The 19,551-nt window shown below is 39.8% G+C and overlaps 1 protein-coding gene across 2 annotated transcripts in view; it reads right to left on the bottom strand.

Moving 5' to 3' along the window:
• The window catches only part of LOC111160003 (phosphatidylinositol transfer protein beta), a 64,282-nt gene extending 47,653 nt beyond the window's left edge, over positions 1-16,629 (bottom strand). For both annotated transcript variants that reach the window (XM_022522760.1, XM_022522759.1), the window contains exons 1-3: positions 16,547-16,629; positions 11,774-11,804; positions 8,822-8,967 (exon numbers count right to left, since the gene is read on the bottom strand). In XM_022522760.1, the coding sequence (XP_022378468.1) occupies positions 8,822-8,967; positions 11,774-11,804; positions 16,547-16,566 (197 nt within the window). In that variant the 5' untranslated portion in view covers positions 16,567-16,629. The remainder of the gene's footprint in view (positions 1-8,821; positions 8,968-11,773; positions 11,805-16,546) is intronic.
• Positions 16,630-19,551: the final 2,922 nt, after the last annotated feature.

Below are 19,551 nucleotides of genomic sequence, written 5' to 3'. Positions count from 1 at the left end.
CTTCCTCCCCCTAACAGGCAAATGCATGCTCTAAAACAAATAAGTAAATTCTTCCAAAAAAAAAAAAAAAAAAGAGGGACGCTTGGGTGGCTCAGTCAGTTAAGCTTCAGGTCATGATCCCAGAGTCCTGGGATCAAGCCCCACATAGGGTTCCTTGCTCAGCAGGGAGCCTGCTTCTCCCTCTGCCTGCTGCACCCCTGCTTGTGTGTGCATCTGCTCTCTCTCTCTGACAAATAAAACTTCTAAAAAACGTTTTTTAAAAAGAAAAAAAAAGGGCAGGTAAAAAAGTTACATACCAGCTCAGAAACCTATTTTAATTATCCTATTTATTCCCATAGTACCCAATAGTCTAAAAACCTTAAACATTCATCAAAAGCTCTAAAATTTACTGATCCAAACAGAAAACTGGCAGTCACTAAAGGCCAGAAAGAACCAAATCTAAAAGAAAGTTTTAACATGTCTTCATTTTGCTCCCAAATGCCTATTTTCTTACTTCCACCAGGATACTTTTCCACTATGTGAATTCCAAGAGTCAACTTTTTTACTTAATTGAGAATGACCAAACCTCTGAAACAGTTATTTCAAATTGACTCGCTTTCTACATTTAACATGAAAACACTAACAAACCTCTCCCCTCAGTGAATCCCATTATGGGCTAAACATAGGGAAAATGCATACATGGAGTAAATAAAACTAAATTTCAATTCTGCTTTAAAGGAGATAAATTTTCATTAGTGGCAACTTTAAAATATTCCTAACAAGGTGCTGCAAATGTGCCATTTATATAATTGACAGCACACACATTGGTTTTCTATCACCTACTTACCAAGGAAATTCTGTTTTGGAAGCTTAGAGTCTCAGAAAAAGAACAAATATTAAGTGAATTAACAAAAGGGAGACAGGCCTTCAAAAACAGATGAAGAAGGACATTCCTCTTCTTGTTCTCCCAACAATCATGAAACAGTCTCTCATGACAAACCAAACTCATGACAGAACTTAACTCAAGCTAAACACTTCTAGATTTGTCTAAGAGTCAGGCATAAAATAATGTCCAAGAGCACAAAAAGTTCTTTGCCATACATAGTCCTTTTCCCATCCCAACTCTAAATGTATATGAAGAACATTTAACTTCAGGGTAAAATTCAACCAAAATGTTCCATCAACTGTGTTGACAGGAGATAAAATGAAGATCTAACTTCTACAACAATGGCTGTGAACCTGTTAAGTGTAAGACAACTCTGTCATGGTGGCAGAGTAAAACAAAGAGCTTATATGGTTTCAAAGATACATAATAAATGACCATAATGTACACTGAACCTCTGACCTAATAGCATTCTTTTTTTTTAAAATCTGTTCCTGAGACATAACATCTTGGCAAATCATTTCAAACTGCATTTTTCCTGTGAAAATTTTACATCCACTTATAAACAAAATGAGCAAAGTGTACAGTTCTATTTTTCCATCCTACAACCTACTGTAAACATCGAAATGTAGAAAAACATATGAAAGATTATGAAGATGAGATTAATTTGCCATAAATAATCTTTCATTTTATAATCAAATGAAATATACCTTAAATACATGGCCACCTCACTCATTCATTCACTTAAGTATTTATTTACTGAGTGTCCAGTGTGCCAAGGGCTACATAAATAACAGTGTGCAAATGGACAACTCCTACTCTGAGCTCACCTTCCAGGGAAAGAAGCAGAAAACAGAGCAGGAAATAACAAAAGGAGTGAATTACCTCTCCTGAAGTGCAGTAAAGTCGAGGAAGAGAGCACAGGACATTGTGAATACCATGTTTAAGGGTGCCCAAGAAGGCCTCCCTGAGGAAGTGATAATACAATGGTGATCTGAGGGTGAGAAGGGCCAGCCACATGAAGACACAGGCCCCAAAGTCCTAAAATAGCTAAACACTTGGTCTGCCTGGGTCACTCTGAGGCCTCCAGCATGGCTAGACTGTAGTGAAGGAGGAACAGAGGGATGGACATAAGATGAGGATCCTGAGGAGAGCAGAGGGCAGACAGATCACAATGAGGCCCATTTTATAAGCCAAAGGGTTTGGGTTTTAGTCTTTGTATGACAAGAAGCTACTAAAGGCTTTAAGGAGAAGAATGACACAACTAGATTTAAGTTTTAAGAACATTCTTTGTCAATTTAGTAGAGTCGTGTTAGTAAATGAAAATTAACTGGAGAGGGCAAGAGTGGATGGAGGCAAAAATTAACTCAAAATGGACTGAAGATCTACATTTAAGAGCTAAAACTGTAAAATTCTTTGTTGTTGTTGTTGTTGTTGTTTGAGAGAGCTCCAGCTCGAGTGGGAAGAAGGGCAGAGGGAGGAGGAGAGAGAGAATCTCAAGCAGAATCCCTGCTGAGCATGAAGCCCAGTGTGGGGCCGATCTCATGACCCTGAGATCATGACCTGAGCTGAAATCAAGAACTGGATGCTTAATTGACTGAGCCACCCAGGCGCCCCTAAAACTATAAAATTCTTATAAGCAAATGTGGATATAAATCTTTGGGACCATGGACTGAACAATGGTTTCTCAGATAGGACACCAGAAGCATAAATGATGAATGAAAAAGAAGTAAATTGGGCTTAATCAAAATTATAAACTTTTAATGCCTCAAAGGACACTGTCAAGAAAGTGAGGAGAAAACTCAAGAAAGGGAAAAACTGCAAATCATGTACCTGACAAGGGGTTATTATCTAGAATATGTAAAGAACTCTTAAAATAGACAACCCAATTAAAAAAACAGGTAGAAGATTTGACCGGATAGTTCTCTGAAGATCTACAAATTACCAGTAAACACGTGAAAATATGCTCAACATCATGCATCGACAAAGAAATGCAAATCCAAACCTTGACATACCACCTCTCACCCATTAAAATGGCTATTACAAAAACAAAACAAATCCTGATAATAACGAGTGTTGGCAACGATACTGAGACACTGGAGCCTTCCCACATGGTTGGGGGGAATGTAAAATGGTTCGGTCACTTTGGAAACAGTCTGGAAGTTCAAAAAGTGAGGAGTTGCCATATGACCCAATAATTCCAACTAGGAGAGAGAGAATGAGTGAGTGTGTGTGTGCGTATGCACATGTGCACACACCCAAGAAAAATAAAAACTTGTCTACACGGAAACTTGTACACAAGTCTTCACAGCAGCATTATTTATAAGAGTCAAAAGAATGGGTGGCAAGAGATCAGTCTGGAAACAAGTGGAAAAGCTCAAAAGAAAGAGATAATGGTAACGTGCATTAACGTGGTGGGTATGGAGATGGAAAAAATGGGTAGAACAATAGGAAAAAATTACAAAATGACTTCAAATCCTGATTTGTAGGAAAGAAGTAAAATAACCAGACACAAATTGGCTAACTTTCAGGGTAAAACAAGGCTTTAAAGTTTTGGAGAAATAACAAAAAGAGAGAGGGAAAGAAGTATTTTCCACATAACGAAACAGAATACCAATGAGAAACATACCATAAAAAGGAAACAATGCATTACAGAAGTATTTCTGATATTCCCCTGGAATAGGGTCATTATTTAGAAAACTCTGAACTGTGTAAAACTGAAGACTTAGAACTATACACAAAGAAAAACCTTTCCGTTGGTGACTAATTCTCGACTTAAGAATGAATTACTATATTGGGCTGGTATTTATAAATTTCTTATGTATACTTATGCAAAGATGCTCTGTTGTGAATCATCAGATATAATCGATCTGTGCATTCTCAGGTGATTTAAACTTCTCATTTTTAAACATGAATGTAACTTTAGTTCCTGGCAAATGACTCTTTTGCATACAAAAATGAGCTCTTAACTGGAACTACATGAAATTTTTAAATGATTTTCAATTAAACCTCTGCTGTTTCAGTCTTTGGGGAACAAGACCATTCAGGGGCATGGTTTTATGACTTCTCTGTCATTCAGGACTGACTGGAGATGGTGAAGATATAATGCTTATAAAGAATGAAACAGTAAAGCTGATTTTCCCCAAGAAGGGAGAAAAAACAACAAAATGACTGGTCAGTGTATTCCTTCCTACAAAGTCTCAGGAGAGCTACAAGTTTTTCTCCGAAATAACCATCTCAAAGGTTGCAACACATTTCCTTGCCTTGCTTCAAATTTTTTTGCCCGACAGTCTGTCCTCTCTCCCCATCATCCACTATTAAGTGTATACTGAACATCATAAAGAAACATACTCAAACTTTTATGGTAAATAGGGTATAAGACAAATAGACATGAAGTACACATGATCAGGTGTTAAAATGAGTAGATGTGACAAAAAGTGACGAAGTTTAGGGAAGAATAAAAGTAGTCTAGGAATGCTTCTAAACAGGACAGAGCTGAGCTATGCTCAGGAAACAGGTTACGGGCAACCCCACATCACAAGAAGAAAAGAACCTTAGGGGCTGAACAGGGCACTTCTAGAAGACAATGAAGAGTCAGGCTTGCTAAGAGCTAATAGTTTTTATTCTGGACAGTTATAACAACTGGAGCGACATGGATAATCTCGAGTAGCTTATTAAACTTAACTTTATTCTGGAAGATGACTTGAGACTTCAAAGACTATGGGAACATGGGAATCAGTGAAAACTATCGCCTTGGAAGAATTTCTCTGCAAACCTCTTTGGCATTTACTTCTGAAAACGGAAAATATTCTAACCCTCCCACAGGGCTCAGCAGTATAGCAAAATGATTAAGAGGGCAAGTTCTAGAGTCACAATGCCTGCCTGGGTTCACTGCCCATGTTTGCTACCAACACCTGTGACAGAGGGGCCAGTTACTTACACCTTTCTGAACCTTCATTTCCTCACTAGAAACGGCTGCTATGAGGAATCACTGAGCTCTGACCTAGAGCATGTACAGTAACCAGCACATAGTGAGAACACAATAAGGACTAGATCCTCTGCTTAGAATTACCATGGGCAACTACTTATTATAAATTATCAAAGGATATGGAGAGAATCTCATTATCCTCTAAGATTATTATTTGAGATTCAAGGGGGGCGGGGAAGTCAATGGTCACTAAACTATGGTCTTTTTTTTAATACCTTCCCAAGATGTTTCTCAATCTTCTGGTTAAGATGAAGTGTGTGTATCTTACACCAAGAAGTGTTTTGCCAAAATGGGAAAGCATACTGGCCAGAGAATCCAGAGATGTTGATTCCACTGGGTAGAGTGGATCTCAGAATTTCAAGTATTTCAAACATACAATAAAGTGTGGGTAGCTTCAGGCAATAGATTTAGCCAGTCAAGTCTGCAATTCTATTGCTGCTATACAGTGATAGTGCACACAGCACTAGAAGTTACCCAAGGAGCACATGCTGAAAAAGGAAATATATATTACAGGACACAAACTTAACTTCCTCAGGAAGAGAGCTCTAAAACTCTCTAGGAACTGTGGGGAGGTCTCCCGCATGCTGAACTTGCAGGATGCGCTTGCAGGATACTGAGGTCTCACTGGCTATGCAGCCAGCCCTATGTCATGATTGCTATCTTCCCTATGGCACAGTGAAGGCCTCAGCACTCACTGCTAAATGATTCTTTGCCCTTCCATAATCTAGTTATCCCATAGCTATTGGGCCTTCAGCAAAACACGGATGCCTTTGAGCATGTGGACATGTGACTGCCTTGCACTCCCTCCCCCAGACTACAGCAACAGTTGGTCCTGGTTTTGTTTGCACTACCGGACAGGTTTTTGGTTGTTCTTCACCACTGTCAGAGAGGCTACTACCCACCACACTGACTGAGATCCATTAATGCCATCCTCTTTATTCCTTTCCAGTCTCAGGCCTCTCCACGCTCTGTCCCCAGCTGCCATCTTTCTTTGTGTGACAAAGCCAGCCTTCTATGGGCATCAAACAGCCCTTCCCATCCAATCAGACCCCCTCCCCTCCTTCTCATGGCACACCTGTGTTCATCAGGTCCTGAGTGCTTATTGTCAGGGAGTTAGGACTGCCTAACTGTGATCTAATCATGGGATTAGAACCCAGAGAATCCAGATCACAGTTACCATTCTGCCACTTACTAGCTGTGTGACTTTGGGCAAACATGCATTTTGGTATCCTCTTAGGTACAACAGGCATATCCCCTATTTTTCAATAGGAGTAATGAGGAGTAAATGAGTGCATGACAGGGTAAAACCAAAGGATACTGGGAATAACTTCAGCTCCTTCTAGGAATGAAGAAGCCAAGAGAGTACTGGGAGGCTGGCCTCCAGAGAGCCATGGTTTTTCTTTATTTAATCTATTAAAAGCCTGAGAGGAATTCTGAACCTTGTCCCCAAATACGCTCTTCAGAACAATAACATCTCTTGAACTAACTGTATCTATACAGCCCTCTTCAAATTAAGAGATTTATTATTTATGAGTGGAATGTCATCTGAATCAGATGCCTCAAAATATTTATCGTTTTTCTAATTAAAAATAGAGAAAAGTAAAAAAAAAAATTTAAACCACCCATAATTCCACCACCAAGAGAAAAAAATTAACATTTTAATGAGTCTCTTTCTAGGCCTTTCTCTGATTAGTTTTTTAAAAATACATGTAATGCACTGCATATTTATATTTATGTACATATTTAGCAATTAATCTTTTCCATTTAATGATACATCAAACATTTCTTCAATTTCCAACTCTCAGTTTTCAAATGAAGGGTATTTTGAATCTATTTCACGATTATTCACATATGGACATCATACACCAACAGAAAGTTTTATATAGTGAACTTTCTGGTTAATTTTAGAATCCCCAAAGAAAGTTAAATGCTTACAATAAAAAAGTTTTATGTGTTGGTAAAATCCAATTAATGAGTAAATGTAAAATACTAAAAAATAAAACTAAGTATACACAAATTCAATACTATAAATACTCTGTAGATCATACTATCTAGAATGCCACACTTTTCTCCAAATAACACATTTTTTTTTTTAGATATACTTAGGGAACTAACAAATTAACAGGAATAAATAAGAGTCTCTATGGATAATTGATTGATCAGAATTACTGCCTTCATTCAAACCTGCATCAGAAACAAAGAAACACTGCATTCTAGGAGAATAAATAAATAAATAAATAAATAAAATTTAAGATTCTATAAAGTGATAACCTACTTTATATTCATGTGTCAGTATAAACCAAGTGATGGTTTTAAACTGAGAAAACAGAAAAGACTTATTATCACACAGCTCACCTACAACTTTAAGGAGCACTACAAAAAAAAAAAGTCTACAAAAATGGGTGTTACTCATTTCATTATGAAGAAGTAAAGCCAAGAAAAGACCAAAGATTTCTCCTACTTTTTAAAAATTTTCATTTATTTGTCAGAGAGAAGGAGAGCGAGCACAGGAGCATGAGCAGAGGGGGATGCGCAAAGGAAAAGGGAGAAGCAGACTCCCCTCTGAGCAGGGAATCCAAAGCAGGACTCAATCCCAGGACTCTGGGATCATGACCTGAACCAAAGGCACACACTTAACTGACTGAGCCACCTAGATGTCCCGATCCCTCCTACTTTTAGTAAATTAGGGAGACCACTGACAAAATAGACTCTTAAAAACCATTACTGATCTTTTGCCCTTGGACAAATACTGGCATGCATATTCTATTCTAAAATATTTATGCTAGCTAGGGGTATCTGGGTGGCTCAGGTCAAGATGTCAGTGTTGTATGATCAAGCTCCATGTCAGGCTCCAAGTTCAGCGCAGAATCTGCTTGAATCTGCTTGAGATCCTCTTTCTCTCTCTCTCCCCCAACCCCATCCCTCCTCCCACTCACTCACTTTCTCTGAGATAAATAAAGTATTTTTCAAAAAATATTTGTGCCAAACTCAGGAGAACTTCTATAAACCAAAGAGATAAAAACAATGAATGGAAGATTTCAACAGTCAAGTTGCACAAGAAATTCAAATAGTCTACTAATAGGAAAATACATTCAACTTCACTAATAAAGCATGCAAATTTGAACCAGAGACTATTTCTGTGTATCAGATTGGCAAATAAATAAGTGGAGAAAAATACGGAAAATGAACACTACCAAACTCTTGGAAGGCAATCTGGCAGTAATACCAAAATTTTAAATAAGCATATCCTTGCAGCAAAATTCACTTTTATACATTTCTCCTGGAGAAACAGTAACCTAAGGCATGAAGACATGTGCAACCATGTTCGCAGAAATATTATTTGTAACATGCAAAAAGGAAAATACCTAAAACACCTAAATTGACTTATCATTTAGAGAATGGTTAAATCACCTATGCTTTGTTCACAGCAAGAAAGGTCACTCAGCCTTCAAAACAAGGACATGGACATTAAATAACACCACAGGGTGTTCACAATGTGTCACTCCATGAAAAACAAAGCCAACTGCAGAAGCTTATGTGTGACAGGATCCCGTTTGCCATAGAAAACAAAAAATAACGCAAGTAATAGAGCTCTCTGTATGTCTATTTTTAAAAACTTATTTGAATATCTATAGAAAATGATCCAGAAGGAGGAACTGTTACTAGTGGTTCTCCCTGGGGTTATGCATATGTGATGGCAAGAGGCGGGACTAAGTTTTTATTTTATAACTTTCCCTGTTGTTTGAATTTTTTTTTTATAAACAATTATATCACTTTTATAATTTAAAAACAATCAATGGGGGGGTCTCTCAAAAAATTAAAATGCAACATATTGTCAGAGTAAAATTTAAAAAGCATCTCAGCATACAGCCCAGGAAGTTAGGGAATTACCCGCTCAATAAATAAGCTAGAGAATTAAAGCATCGTCTTTAAAAGAATGACTAAGCATCTGATGTGAACAATCCGCTTACCTCTTTAGGTGATAGATTTTGTGTGTATACTGTCCCTTTTCTCCATCCTTCTCATAAGGTTCATTTTTTAAGACTTCAATTCCTTCTCCACCACCAGTTTCATTCTTACTAGCTTCTGCAACAGAGTAAAGCTGCCCAACCTGATACTGGAATTTCAGAGCACAGAATTTCATTAAGCCAATAGTACCTGCAGAAATTTCCTATGCTAAAATCTTACCACATATGATATAGAGCTTATCCAAACCATTCAGCACATCTGTTCCATATGAAAATATGATTCAAATTAAAAATTAATATGCTTAGGAAGATTAAACAATAGATGATCATACAACCTCAAGAAACTATTTTACGAGATTTCCATGATTTGGGAAAACTGCTAGTTACAAATACTCTGGGGTGCCCTTATATGTCCTATCCACTTATCAAGAAAACATCTTGATGCTTGGCCCAACTTTTTGTATAACGTACATTTGTATTTTCCAAAGCACTTTCAGATCAATTCTATCTCATTTAATTTCACAGAATTCTGGAGGGGAAAAAAGCATGAAGGAATATAATTGTTACTCTGCTAATTAAGAAAGCTGAGCGACCAGAATACCATCATCAATGATAAAGAGAAAGTATATGAAGTATAATAAAAAAGCCTGAAAATATAAAGAACTATTACAGTCCAAATTTCAGTAGAGCTCTGGGGTCTTTTTTCCCATGACTTATGCCTGACATGCCCAATTTCACTGTTCTCCACCTCAATAGAAGCAGTACTGGGTATCCAGGATCCAAACTGTTAATTGTAAAGTTCTCCAGTAAACAGAAACTGTTTTTAAAGTATTACAAATACACAAGAATTACTATAAAAGGCAAGAAATTGCTGACAGTGGTTTCTATTTCATTTTAAATTGAACCAGAGTTCTCAATGGCCTGAACCAATACCTGTGAGTGGGCAGTATTGTTCTGTGCCAATCTGGAGCTGCTAACAGTTACAACAAATAATAAAAAGCAAAGTTCTCATGTTCTAATTTGTTCTAGTGACTCAATCATGGCACTGTCTCCAATCTCTTCAAATTTGGCTAAGTTTCTTCCTCCCGGCAAGGACAGCCTGAAGAAATGCTTTTGTTTTAAAGCACATTTTCAAAGAAAAGCTCTCTCTAAAAACTAATCATTCGATTAGTCATTCAATGAACATTTTATGTGAGACAAAAAATAGGAGTAGTTGTAAGCTCAGTAAATATTTATATCTAAAAAGTCCATGAGAATATGACACTATCTTGAAGGTTAATTTAAATACACACTAACTCAATCACTCAGTTTGGGTTTAGGAGGGTAGAACCAAACACATTTCTTAAAAGCAACAGAAATAATTTCTGTAGGGATTTTAGACAGCAGGGAGGGTGTATTTCTTTGGTTTTTGTGATATAATACCAGGTTAATCCAATAATGCTACAATCCTTAAGTCCTTTAAAATGTACTTTTCAACACTGTCATATTTTTAAAGTATAATTAAAATGTCTTAATCAAAAGGTAAATTTAATCTTGGTCAGAAACAGAGTAACAGAACTTTACAAAGAAACAACTAAACAACAGTATCCAAAAAAGTTATTAATGACTGCTATTTTGTGACATGCCAGTAGCCTGTCATTCTCATTTTTAAGACTAATTCAAATAGAGACAGAAGGCATGGTTAGTAAGCCTGAAAAGAAGAAAAAACTGAGCTTATTTTCAGTGACAACACCAAGACTCGGAAAGATTTCGACAAGTTGATCCAACTAACTGAAACAAAAGAAAAAAATTAACAAAAACGAATGTCAATTTCTACATTCAAGTTCAAACAATCAATTGCCCAAGCAAAGCACAGGAGTGCCTGGTTTGTCTAGAGTGTTTAAATATGGGGAAACCTCGGGCACTACTGAGATATATACAGCTACATTCAAGTCTACTTTAAGCTGTGCCAGAGAGCTACTCATTTTTAGTTCCTGCATTTTACTTTGTTTTTGTTTTTTTCTGTCTTCTGTCAGCTGTCACTTCTTAGGTTATCAGTTTGTTTTGTTCCACTTCCAATGCACTGCTTCTAATCTACTGTCAGCTCCAGGAAAACGAGATAACTGAGCAAGTGCAAACTGCGTGCAAGTTATCGAACAACCCAGCGGGCTTTGTGGGGTTTGCTACATATATCTCAGTTTCTCTGCTTTTATCCTCTTCCTGGCTCTACCACAAATAGCTACAACTGAAGGACATGCACGTTCTGAACAGGTAGCATATTTCTCTATTATGTGCAGATCAAGGAGGACAATAATCTCTCACAGTTACATGGTGGTCGGACCACATCTGGAATACTGTTTGCAGTTAAGAGCAACAACTACAGTGCAAGAGGTAGTGACACCAGCTGGTGAGGAAATCTAGAGGTCATGTTATACTAGGCCAAATGACCGTGCTGCGAATGTTTAACCTGTGACCTCATGCAGAGAAGATGGAACAAAAGAACTTGAGGGGAGCCGAGAGAATGGCCAGGAGAAAACCTGATGGGCTACCATATGCCAGACAGAACAGGCTTATTTCCCACTGCACAAGTGGAAGGAATTGTAAACAACAAACATTACAGGAAAGCAAATTTTGGCTTAAAGACAAATGTTTAAAATATCCAACAGTAAAAAATTTCTCTAAGCTGCAAGTTACTTAGCCTTAAAGTGCTTATGCTGAGGCTGGAACCTCCTTTCTCTGGGATACTGTAGCCAGAATTTCTGAACTGGCAGAAGATTAAACCACAGTCTTTAGAGCTTTCCGAAACAAGGCAGTGTATCGAAATTCGTTTACAATGAATTATCTGTAATATACCACAATTCATTTTGTCACACAAACTGGAATGTAAAGGTAAGGAAATACAACAAAAATATTACTTTAGATTAACATATTGAAATAAGCTATATCAGCAAAATACAGAAAAAAAGGAAGACTTACCTCCTGAACAGAACATGGCAAAACCACACGGCTAAAACAACAAAAGAAAAAAATATGTCACATATGAAATATTTGGCTTTAAAACACAGATCTCTACACTTAGAAGAAATTTTGCTTAAATCCAATGATAGCGTAATACAAGGATGTTATTGTCTTTGCAATGCCTCGGGCTCTAAATAAGAATTTTTAAATTGGGGAAGTAAAACTACCACTTGTGGGTCTCAATGATCACTCCCATTTAGTGACCTCATTATATCAGGACCCCAAAAACACAGCTGTAGAGATTCTTGTGAGGAGAAAAGAAACAAGAGTAAACTCATCACTGAAAATTACAGGGTTCTGAATATTATTTTTAGAATGTCTGGTCAGGTTGCCCTCATGAAATTTTTAGTATGGTTTCATTCTCTATGTACTACATATTTTGTTTTTATGTTATTTCTCATAGAATGTAGGTCTTGAATCTCATGAATGAATGCTTCCTAAAATTTTTCCCCAGTACCTGATTACTCCTCAGTTCTATTAAGAGAAAAACAAGTAAAAATTCCTTTAGATGTAACAAGAAAAGACTTTACCAAGGGAAATACTTTGAACCTTAGAAACAGAACACCTTCCAGGGCAAGCACAATGTAAGGTTGACTGGTGTGTGATTCTGTCCAAAAATTTGTTACTAGACCAACAAAAGGACTGAAATGGAGGCATAATGCCCCTAAAGATATAATCCAAAAAGAGAATATTATGGTAAATTATATCAGAATATTGCATTTATCACCAGATTTTTATAGGGAAGACCCTTAACTTATCTCCAGCATAAACTCTGAAAATCCCTAGCAATTATCTCATGATAACAGCTGGTGTCCAAGACAGCAACTTCTTTTTTTGGCCTGGTCTTTCTCAGACTTTTCCCTACTAACTATTAGGGTACCATAGCAATGTTACGTAAAATTTTCATTTTAACTTTCTATTATAAGAAAATGGAAAAAAAATCCCACAATGGTCACCTTGATTTTCATTTTATAGAAAACTCCCAGTAGTTTTTCCTCATTCCAACTTCTCTTCGGCTGCACGTCCACCCATACCTCTCTCCCTATTCTCTCAAACATCGATGCCTGAGTCTTCACATCACCTTGACCTCCAGCATGTATAAAACATGCCTCCTGTTATTCTCCCCTGTCACTATCTGGGGTCACTCATCACTCTCTGTCACCTAAAGACAATGAACATTCTCAAACACCATGATTACTAACTCCTATTCTCATCAAAAATAAACTTGTTATACAAAAAAAATCCTTGCATACCTAATCCTCTTAACTGTCTCCTCAGAATACACACGGATTTGCTCACTGTTTCAGTAACAGAAAATAAACTGGGGCCAAGAGGGTGTGGTAGGGGGGAGAGGCAGACTAAGATATAGGTTGAGAGCATATTCTTTTTTTTTTTATCTTTACTTTTTTATTTTTTTTTTTTAAGATTTTATTTACTTATTCCACAGACAGAGATCACAAGTAGGCAAAGAGGCAGGCAGAGAGAGGGGGGGAAGCAGGCTCCCTGCCAAGGAGAGAGCCTGTACCCAGGACCCTGGGATCATGACCTGAGCCAAAGGCAGAGGCTTTAACCCACTGAGCCACCCAGGTGCCCCTTGAGAGCATATTCTGAAAGGGAAAGAAGATCTAGACAGAGATACATGTTGGGAGCATATTTTTAGGACCTGGAATACAATGAAAAGAAATCTATTACATTTTTAGGCAACAAGGGATCCAGGAAGGTTGTTCCAAAGGGAAGTGACATGACTACAGCTAATCTAAAGAAGTCATCTGTAGCTGTTTAAAAAACACTGAGAGGCAGGAGTGTGAGGAAAAAACCATCTTTGGGGAGGCTGGGCAAAGATTTACAAAGGCCTGAACCAAGAAGACAGACTGCAGAAGAAATGGAAGGAATAGAGAGGAAACAGTTAAAGACTTCCTGGAACTTTCACAAAACCAAAGAATCACTGTTGAGTAATTTTAACAACTACTCACTAGTGGGAAGATCCCTGTTTTAATATAACAACACTTAGAGCAAAACTTATTTCACAAAATCAAAGTGACTGATTAAGACATTCTGGATGAATGATGAGTCAAATTCTTCACTATTTGCTTACCAAAAGTAAAAGGAATAGACAGAGTTTGATTTTCTCTTTTTCTCAAAGCCTCATTCATCTTTTACAACAATTTGAAAATTTTCAAAATTCTCTGAAAATCCTCAGGAAAATAATTTTCCAAATGGAACTAGCAACTAGTTCTTTAAAACTAGGACTCTACACTAATGGCAACTTCATTTATTGCTTAAGTAACAACTTAAGGGAACTCCCCACCCTGAAAAGTCATTTCTAACCTTTTTATTTATGTCAAAAATAGATAACATTTTTTAAGACAACAAACATTTGCCAAAGTATTTTACAGTTTACCAACATCTTCACATAGGAATGACCTATTCAGTGCTCCTGACCAAAAATGATTTTAGAAAGTTGACTCACAAATAGGAAGAATTCTGTTTTTCATTCAACAACACTGAGCACTTACAGTATGCTGGCCTAGATGCTACGCCGGGTACTAGAAACAAAATAAAAACAGACTCTGCTTTTAAAAAGTCTAAAAGGAGAAAGAAAAAAAAAAAGTCTAGGGAGACACACATGAAGCGTGAACATCAAGAAATGTAATTTATAACTGTTTAGGAAAAAAAAATTATGTTTGGGCACATTTCAGCATTTGTTACCTTGGCGCATTTAAATTTTTATAATGAAAGTAATGGTTTCACAAAAAGCATATTGTGCAAATTCCCAATGGGAACTGCTTTCCATGAGTTAGCTTGATACTCCTCACTAACTGTCAAAGGGATCTATTGAACACTTAATTCACATTTTAGAAGGGAGGAAATAACTCTAATAAAAATGACGAGATCTATGATGTAAGATCAGTTCTGCAACTCACTTGCTATGTGACTTGGGCCAAGTCAATTTCCTTCTGTCTTGTTTCCTCCATCTGTCTTAGTATCTGCCACCTACCTACATTACAAAGATGTCAGAGTAATAAATAAAACTTTCACGATACATTGCATAAAATACTTGGAAGAAAAGCTTTATCCAGAGGTTCAATACTATAAATAAACTTTATCCAAAAACGTGTCTTTTCTCAGGATCCCTGTGACTGACTAAAGTGATTTTTCATTAACTTAACAAGTACTTATTGAGCCCTTACTATGCTCCAAGAACTATTCTAAGAGTTGGGAATATGGAAGTGAGCAAAAGAGACAAATTCATGGAGCTTGCATGTAGCAAGAGAATACAGGTGGTAAAACAGAAAAAAAAAAAGTGACTGTATTGCATGTTAGACAGTAATAATTGCTACTGACAACAATGCAGGAAACGCAAATACCAAACGGTGGGGGTTGCAATTAGGTCTTCAAAGAGGGACTCCCTAAGAAGGCGATACTTAAGACCTGCAGGAGGCAGCATAGCAAGAGCACTTCAGGCAGAGGGAACAGCAAGCAGAAAGGCCTTGAACTGAGCTTTTTTCCTGAAGTAATGAAAGAACTATTAGGAAGCTTGAGCTTAAAATGGACACGGGAACGTGCAGGGTAGTAAATGCGATCAGACCAGAACAGAAAATAATGTTAAGACCTCGTGGGCTACTGTAAGGACTTTTTTATTCACAGTGAGATGGGGGGGGGGGGTTGTCTTTGGAGAGTTTTAAGCAGAGAAGTGACAGAAGTGACTTTCTAAAGGAAATCTGAGAACACTAAAGATAAGTCGTCTTAAGATAACTAAATTAAACCAAAATGTACGTTTAAGAATTTAAAGTGAGAGGAGCTTTTGAAAAAAACCTAACAGGCCATACGCGAAATCCCTAGTTGCCCACAGGATGCTGAGGATACGAATCAGCTGTGACAGCTCAACAATCATGGCTAACAGATTTCCTGTAATAGCTATAGTGCTTGCCGGTGGGAAATGCCTTAACTTTTCAGTAAAAGCACTCCGCCGGTCTAACTCACCTGAAAGCCCTTCCATCTGACAGGCCACGTGTTAACAATTCCTGACCTCAACCTCGTGAAGGAGGTGGAACCCAGCGTCACCCCATCTTAAAGATGTGAAAACTGAGACTCAAAGCAGAAGAGAGGGCTCTCCCGATTAAGACAACTGCGCTGCCTCGGGGAGCGCAGTTCTCCGAACTCCCAGCTCCTGCTTGAACTTCAGGGCGCCTACGTCCCACCTCGAGTCGCGACACGAGGACTGTCTTCACCTGGCAAGCCCATCTTCCGCGGGCTACAGGTAGGCTCCACCCCACACGACAAATCACTGTCAGACCCACCGAGCCTCCCTACCCTCGGGCTCCGACTCGGTCCCGGGCTCGGTTCCCCCAGCGACGGGCCTGCGAGTGGGCCCAGGCTGGGACTGGAAGTGGGGGGTGGGGGGTATATGGGGAGAAGGCGGGTCCCAGCGGAAACTCCCGGCCTCGCCTTCCCGAGCCACGCGCTCCGGCCGGGACCCAGGCGCCTCCGCCCCAGGGGAGTGGGCGGTGGTGTTACCACGGCAACGCCAGGGGAGAGGGTCTGAGAACGCGCCGTGGTGAGGCCTTCGGTGGGCCGGGGGCACGGCCCGGGGGGAGGGGGCGCGCGCAGGGAGCGGCCAGACAGAGGATCGCTCCTTTCTAGAAATATTCCGCTTCCACCACTTCTCAATCAGTGAGTCTCCCACCACCGCCGTCGCGTAGCCTCGCTCGCACCCACCGACCCACTCACAATTCCTTAATCAGCACCATCTTCCCGGAACCCCCTCACAGCTGCCGCCGCTACCACCACCGCCGCCGCCGCCGCTACCGCCCCTCACGGCGCCTGCGCGGCCCCGCCTCCTCACTCCCCCCTCCCGAACCACCGCGGCGCCTGCGCGTCCACACCCTTCCGCCGCGACTCGTCGCGTCAGCGCTCGCGAGTGGCTAGCTCCGCCCTAGTCCGCACCCCATCCTGGGCTCGCGGAGCTTCCATTGCGGTTGCGCAGCTGGTTGAGAGGCGGTCGTGCAGCTTTTACTGCCGCTGCGCACTTGAGGCGCGCGCTCCCTGGTCCCCTTCTTGCGGCTCCTCTTTCCGGTCGAGTTTGGCCGGGGCGTGTGGGGAACCTACGCTCTTTGGTGAGTTTTTCAGTCAGTTCTTTGGAAGTCGTTTCCTAGTGACCAGCGTTAAACTTCCTTCCACCGCTTTTGAGAGGAGGTCCTCTCCTTGAGCTTTCACTTCGGGTTGGGGAGGCCGACGCCACCGCATTCTCCCATGACCGGCTCCGTCGGATTCCGCGGGACCGAAAAAGGTTACCTGGCTCGTGGCTCACGTGCATATTCCGGCAGCCTCGTGAGTGCAGCCGTGTGAACGTTGCTTACTGGTTAGGGCCAGCAGCTGTGGCCACACGACCTCCCCAGCGCCGGAATCCACCCCAGAATCCAGTGGCTCGACGGGAGGAGCACCGGCCACTGGCGACGACGTCCGCTGTGAGGGCGAGGGGTGCTCGCCCAGAAGACCCAGGAAGGGGAGCTGGGTGGGAGGGCGGTCGCTCGGTCACAGTCTCCTACCCATACCCAGGCTCCAACCTGCCTGAAAGCCAAAAAGGACCTTCGGATGAGTGGTGACCCGGGGGTCACTCGCTTATGTTGTGCCACGCACAGTTCCAGACACTGGGGATACATCTGAAAACAAAATCCGCACGGTCTCTGACCTCCCTTGGGAACAAATCAGTAAGAGAGGATTCGGTTTAGCGGGAAGCGCTCTTCCGTAAATGAATGAAACAGGGTAACTGCCCAGGATGCAGAATCATCAAGACAAGGACTCTCAGGAAGCGAAGGTTGAGTGTACGGTTAGGAATAGCCCAGCCTGTGAAGATGGTGGGGGAGACACTCCAGTTAGAGGGAGATGGTCCCTGAGCCTGGAAAAAGTTCGGAGTATTTGAGGGGCCGGTAGAGGGTAGGTGTGGCGTTTTAAATGAGGGGGAAAGATAAGCTGCCACTAAATAGGTCACTGGGCCATAGTAAAGAACTTGAATTGTATTCTGAGAACCATGGGAAGCTGTTAGAAAGTTATTAGAAGAATGAAAGGAACATTAAAATGTTGGCTATAAACCTGTGTGGTGTATCTGATACTAGAAGACATCCAGTGGAATTAGAGGTGCCTCAAAAGTATTAGAAGTGAAATATTTACTAAAAAGCTGAAGATTTCCTCCCAAGGCACTATCTGGGGGATCATCTCTGTGATGTGTGAAGCACTTTGCTAGGTATGATGGCGACGAGTCAAGGAAACGTTTTCTTTCAAGAGGTTAGAAGCTGGGAGTAGCTTTCATTGACTGAGCACCTATCTCTATGTTAGGTACTGTGCTAAGTAATGGAGATGCTTTATCTCATTTCGTCCTGAGAAGAAGGCAATGATATAGGTATTTTAGCATGCTTTAGAAAGGAAAGGAAACGAAGTTCAGGGAGCCAAATTAAGTGATCTGTGCAGATGTCATTCAGCCACCTTGTTTACAGAACCAGGTTTCATATCTGGGTTTTGAAAACTCAAAGTCTGGTTTTTCCACTACACTGAGTTTTGTTTTGTTTAGAAAAAAAATGAATAAGAAGTTGGGGCATGCAGACAACTTTATGACAAATAATTGTTCTCAATTATAGGAAGAAAAAGGTTATGGTTAAAAATCTAGAAGTTACTTAGCAGAAAGAGAAAGTACAAATTGGAATAGTATGCCTATGTGTGTGGGTGTAATATTTTCTAAGATCCAAGGAGGTAATATTATCAAACTTGTAGCCATTTTATGTCACAGTTTCTCCCTAAATGTTAAGCAGGGTGAAAATACAGCTTTAAAAACTTCGTGGATGAATTTGTGGTTGACCTCCTTTATCATTAAGAAAAATTAGGATGTATAACTTAATTGAAGTTTTCCCACGAGTGTTTGTTGACTCCATTGTCTGCATAGCACAGTTGCTGCTCATAGTTAACACTTAAATGTTTGTGAAATAAAGAGACCGTGTGCTAGATGGAGCATAACTGTGAACCATTATACGGTATGGATGTTTCTCTTTGCCATCCAAAGATTCGTATTAAATAAAACATTCAGGGGCGCCTGGGTGGCTCAGCCGGTTAAGTGTCAGACTCTAGATTTCACTCAGGTCATGATGTTGGGGTTGGGAGCGGAGTGTGACGTCTGCTTGGGATTCTCCCTCTCCCTCTCTTCTCCCCTCTTATGCTCTCTACTTTAAAAAAAAAAAAAAAGTATAAAACATTCAATACAAACTACAAAGATAAATTAAGAAAGTAACCAGTTTAGATGTGTTTGAGGGGAAAAAATACTAATTCAAAATTAACTAGGTTGGTAGAAAACATGAAATCTAGATACTGTGCTTTCTGTCTGCCGGGGAGATAGAAATGGCAGAATGAGGGAATATTGAAGAGGACTAGGAGCAGCAAAGACATGCACCATTACCCCAAAATGAGAAAGGATTTATAAAGAAAAAGATCATTACACATAAAAAATAAAGATTGTGTGGCATATCTTATTTTAAAACTGAAGATGTTAGATCTTGTGCGTTTTGTAAATATGGACATAATATGGGATATAACTTACTAGTAATTGTTTTTGGATATAGAAAAAATCCAACATCTTAGAACCTGGTGTCCCTTGTTCTTTGTTCTAACTTTCAGCCCTCAACAAAGGTAACTTTACACACAAGATGTACAATTGAATTTAACTAATTCTACATGCCTCGTATAATCAC

This window comes from Enhydra lutris, unplaced genomic scaffold (assembly GCF_002288905.1).
Source record: "Enhydra lutris kenyoni isolate GAN:26980312 unplaced genomic scaffold, ASM228890v2 scaffoldscaffold73, whole genome shotgun sequence".
Lineage (NCBI taxonomy): Eukaryota > Metazoa > Chordata > Mammalia > Carnivora > Mustelidae > Enhydra > Enhydra lutris.
Note: the sequence above shows the minus strand (reverse complement) of the source record. Positions and strands in the feature narration are given on the sequence as shown.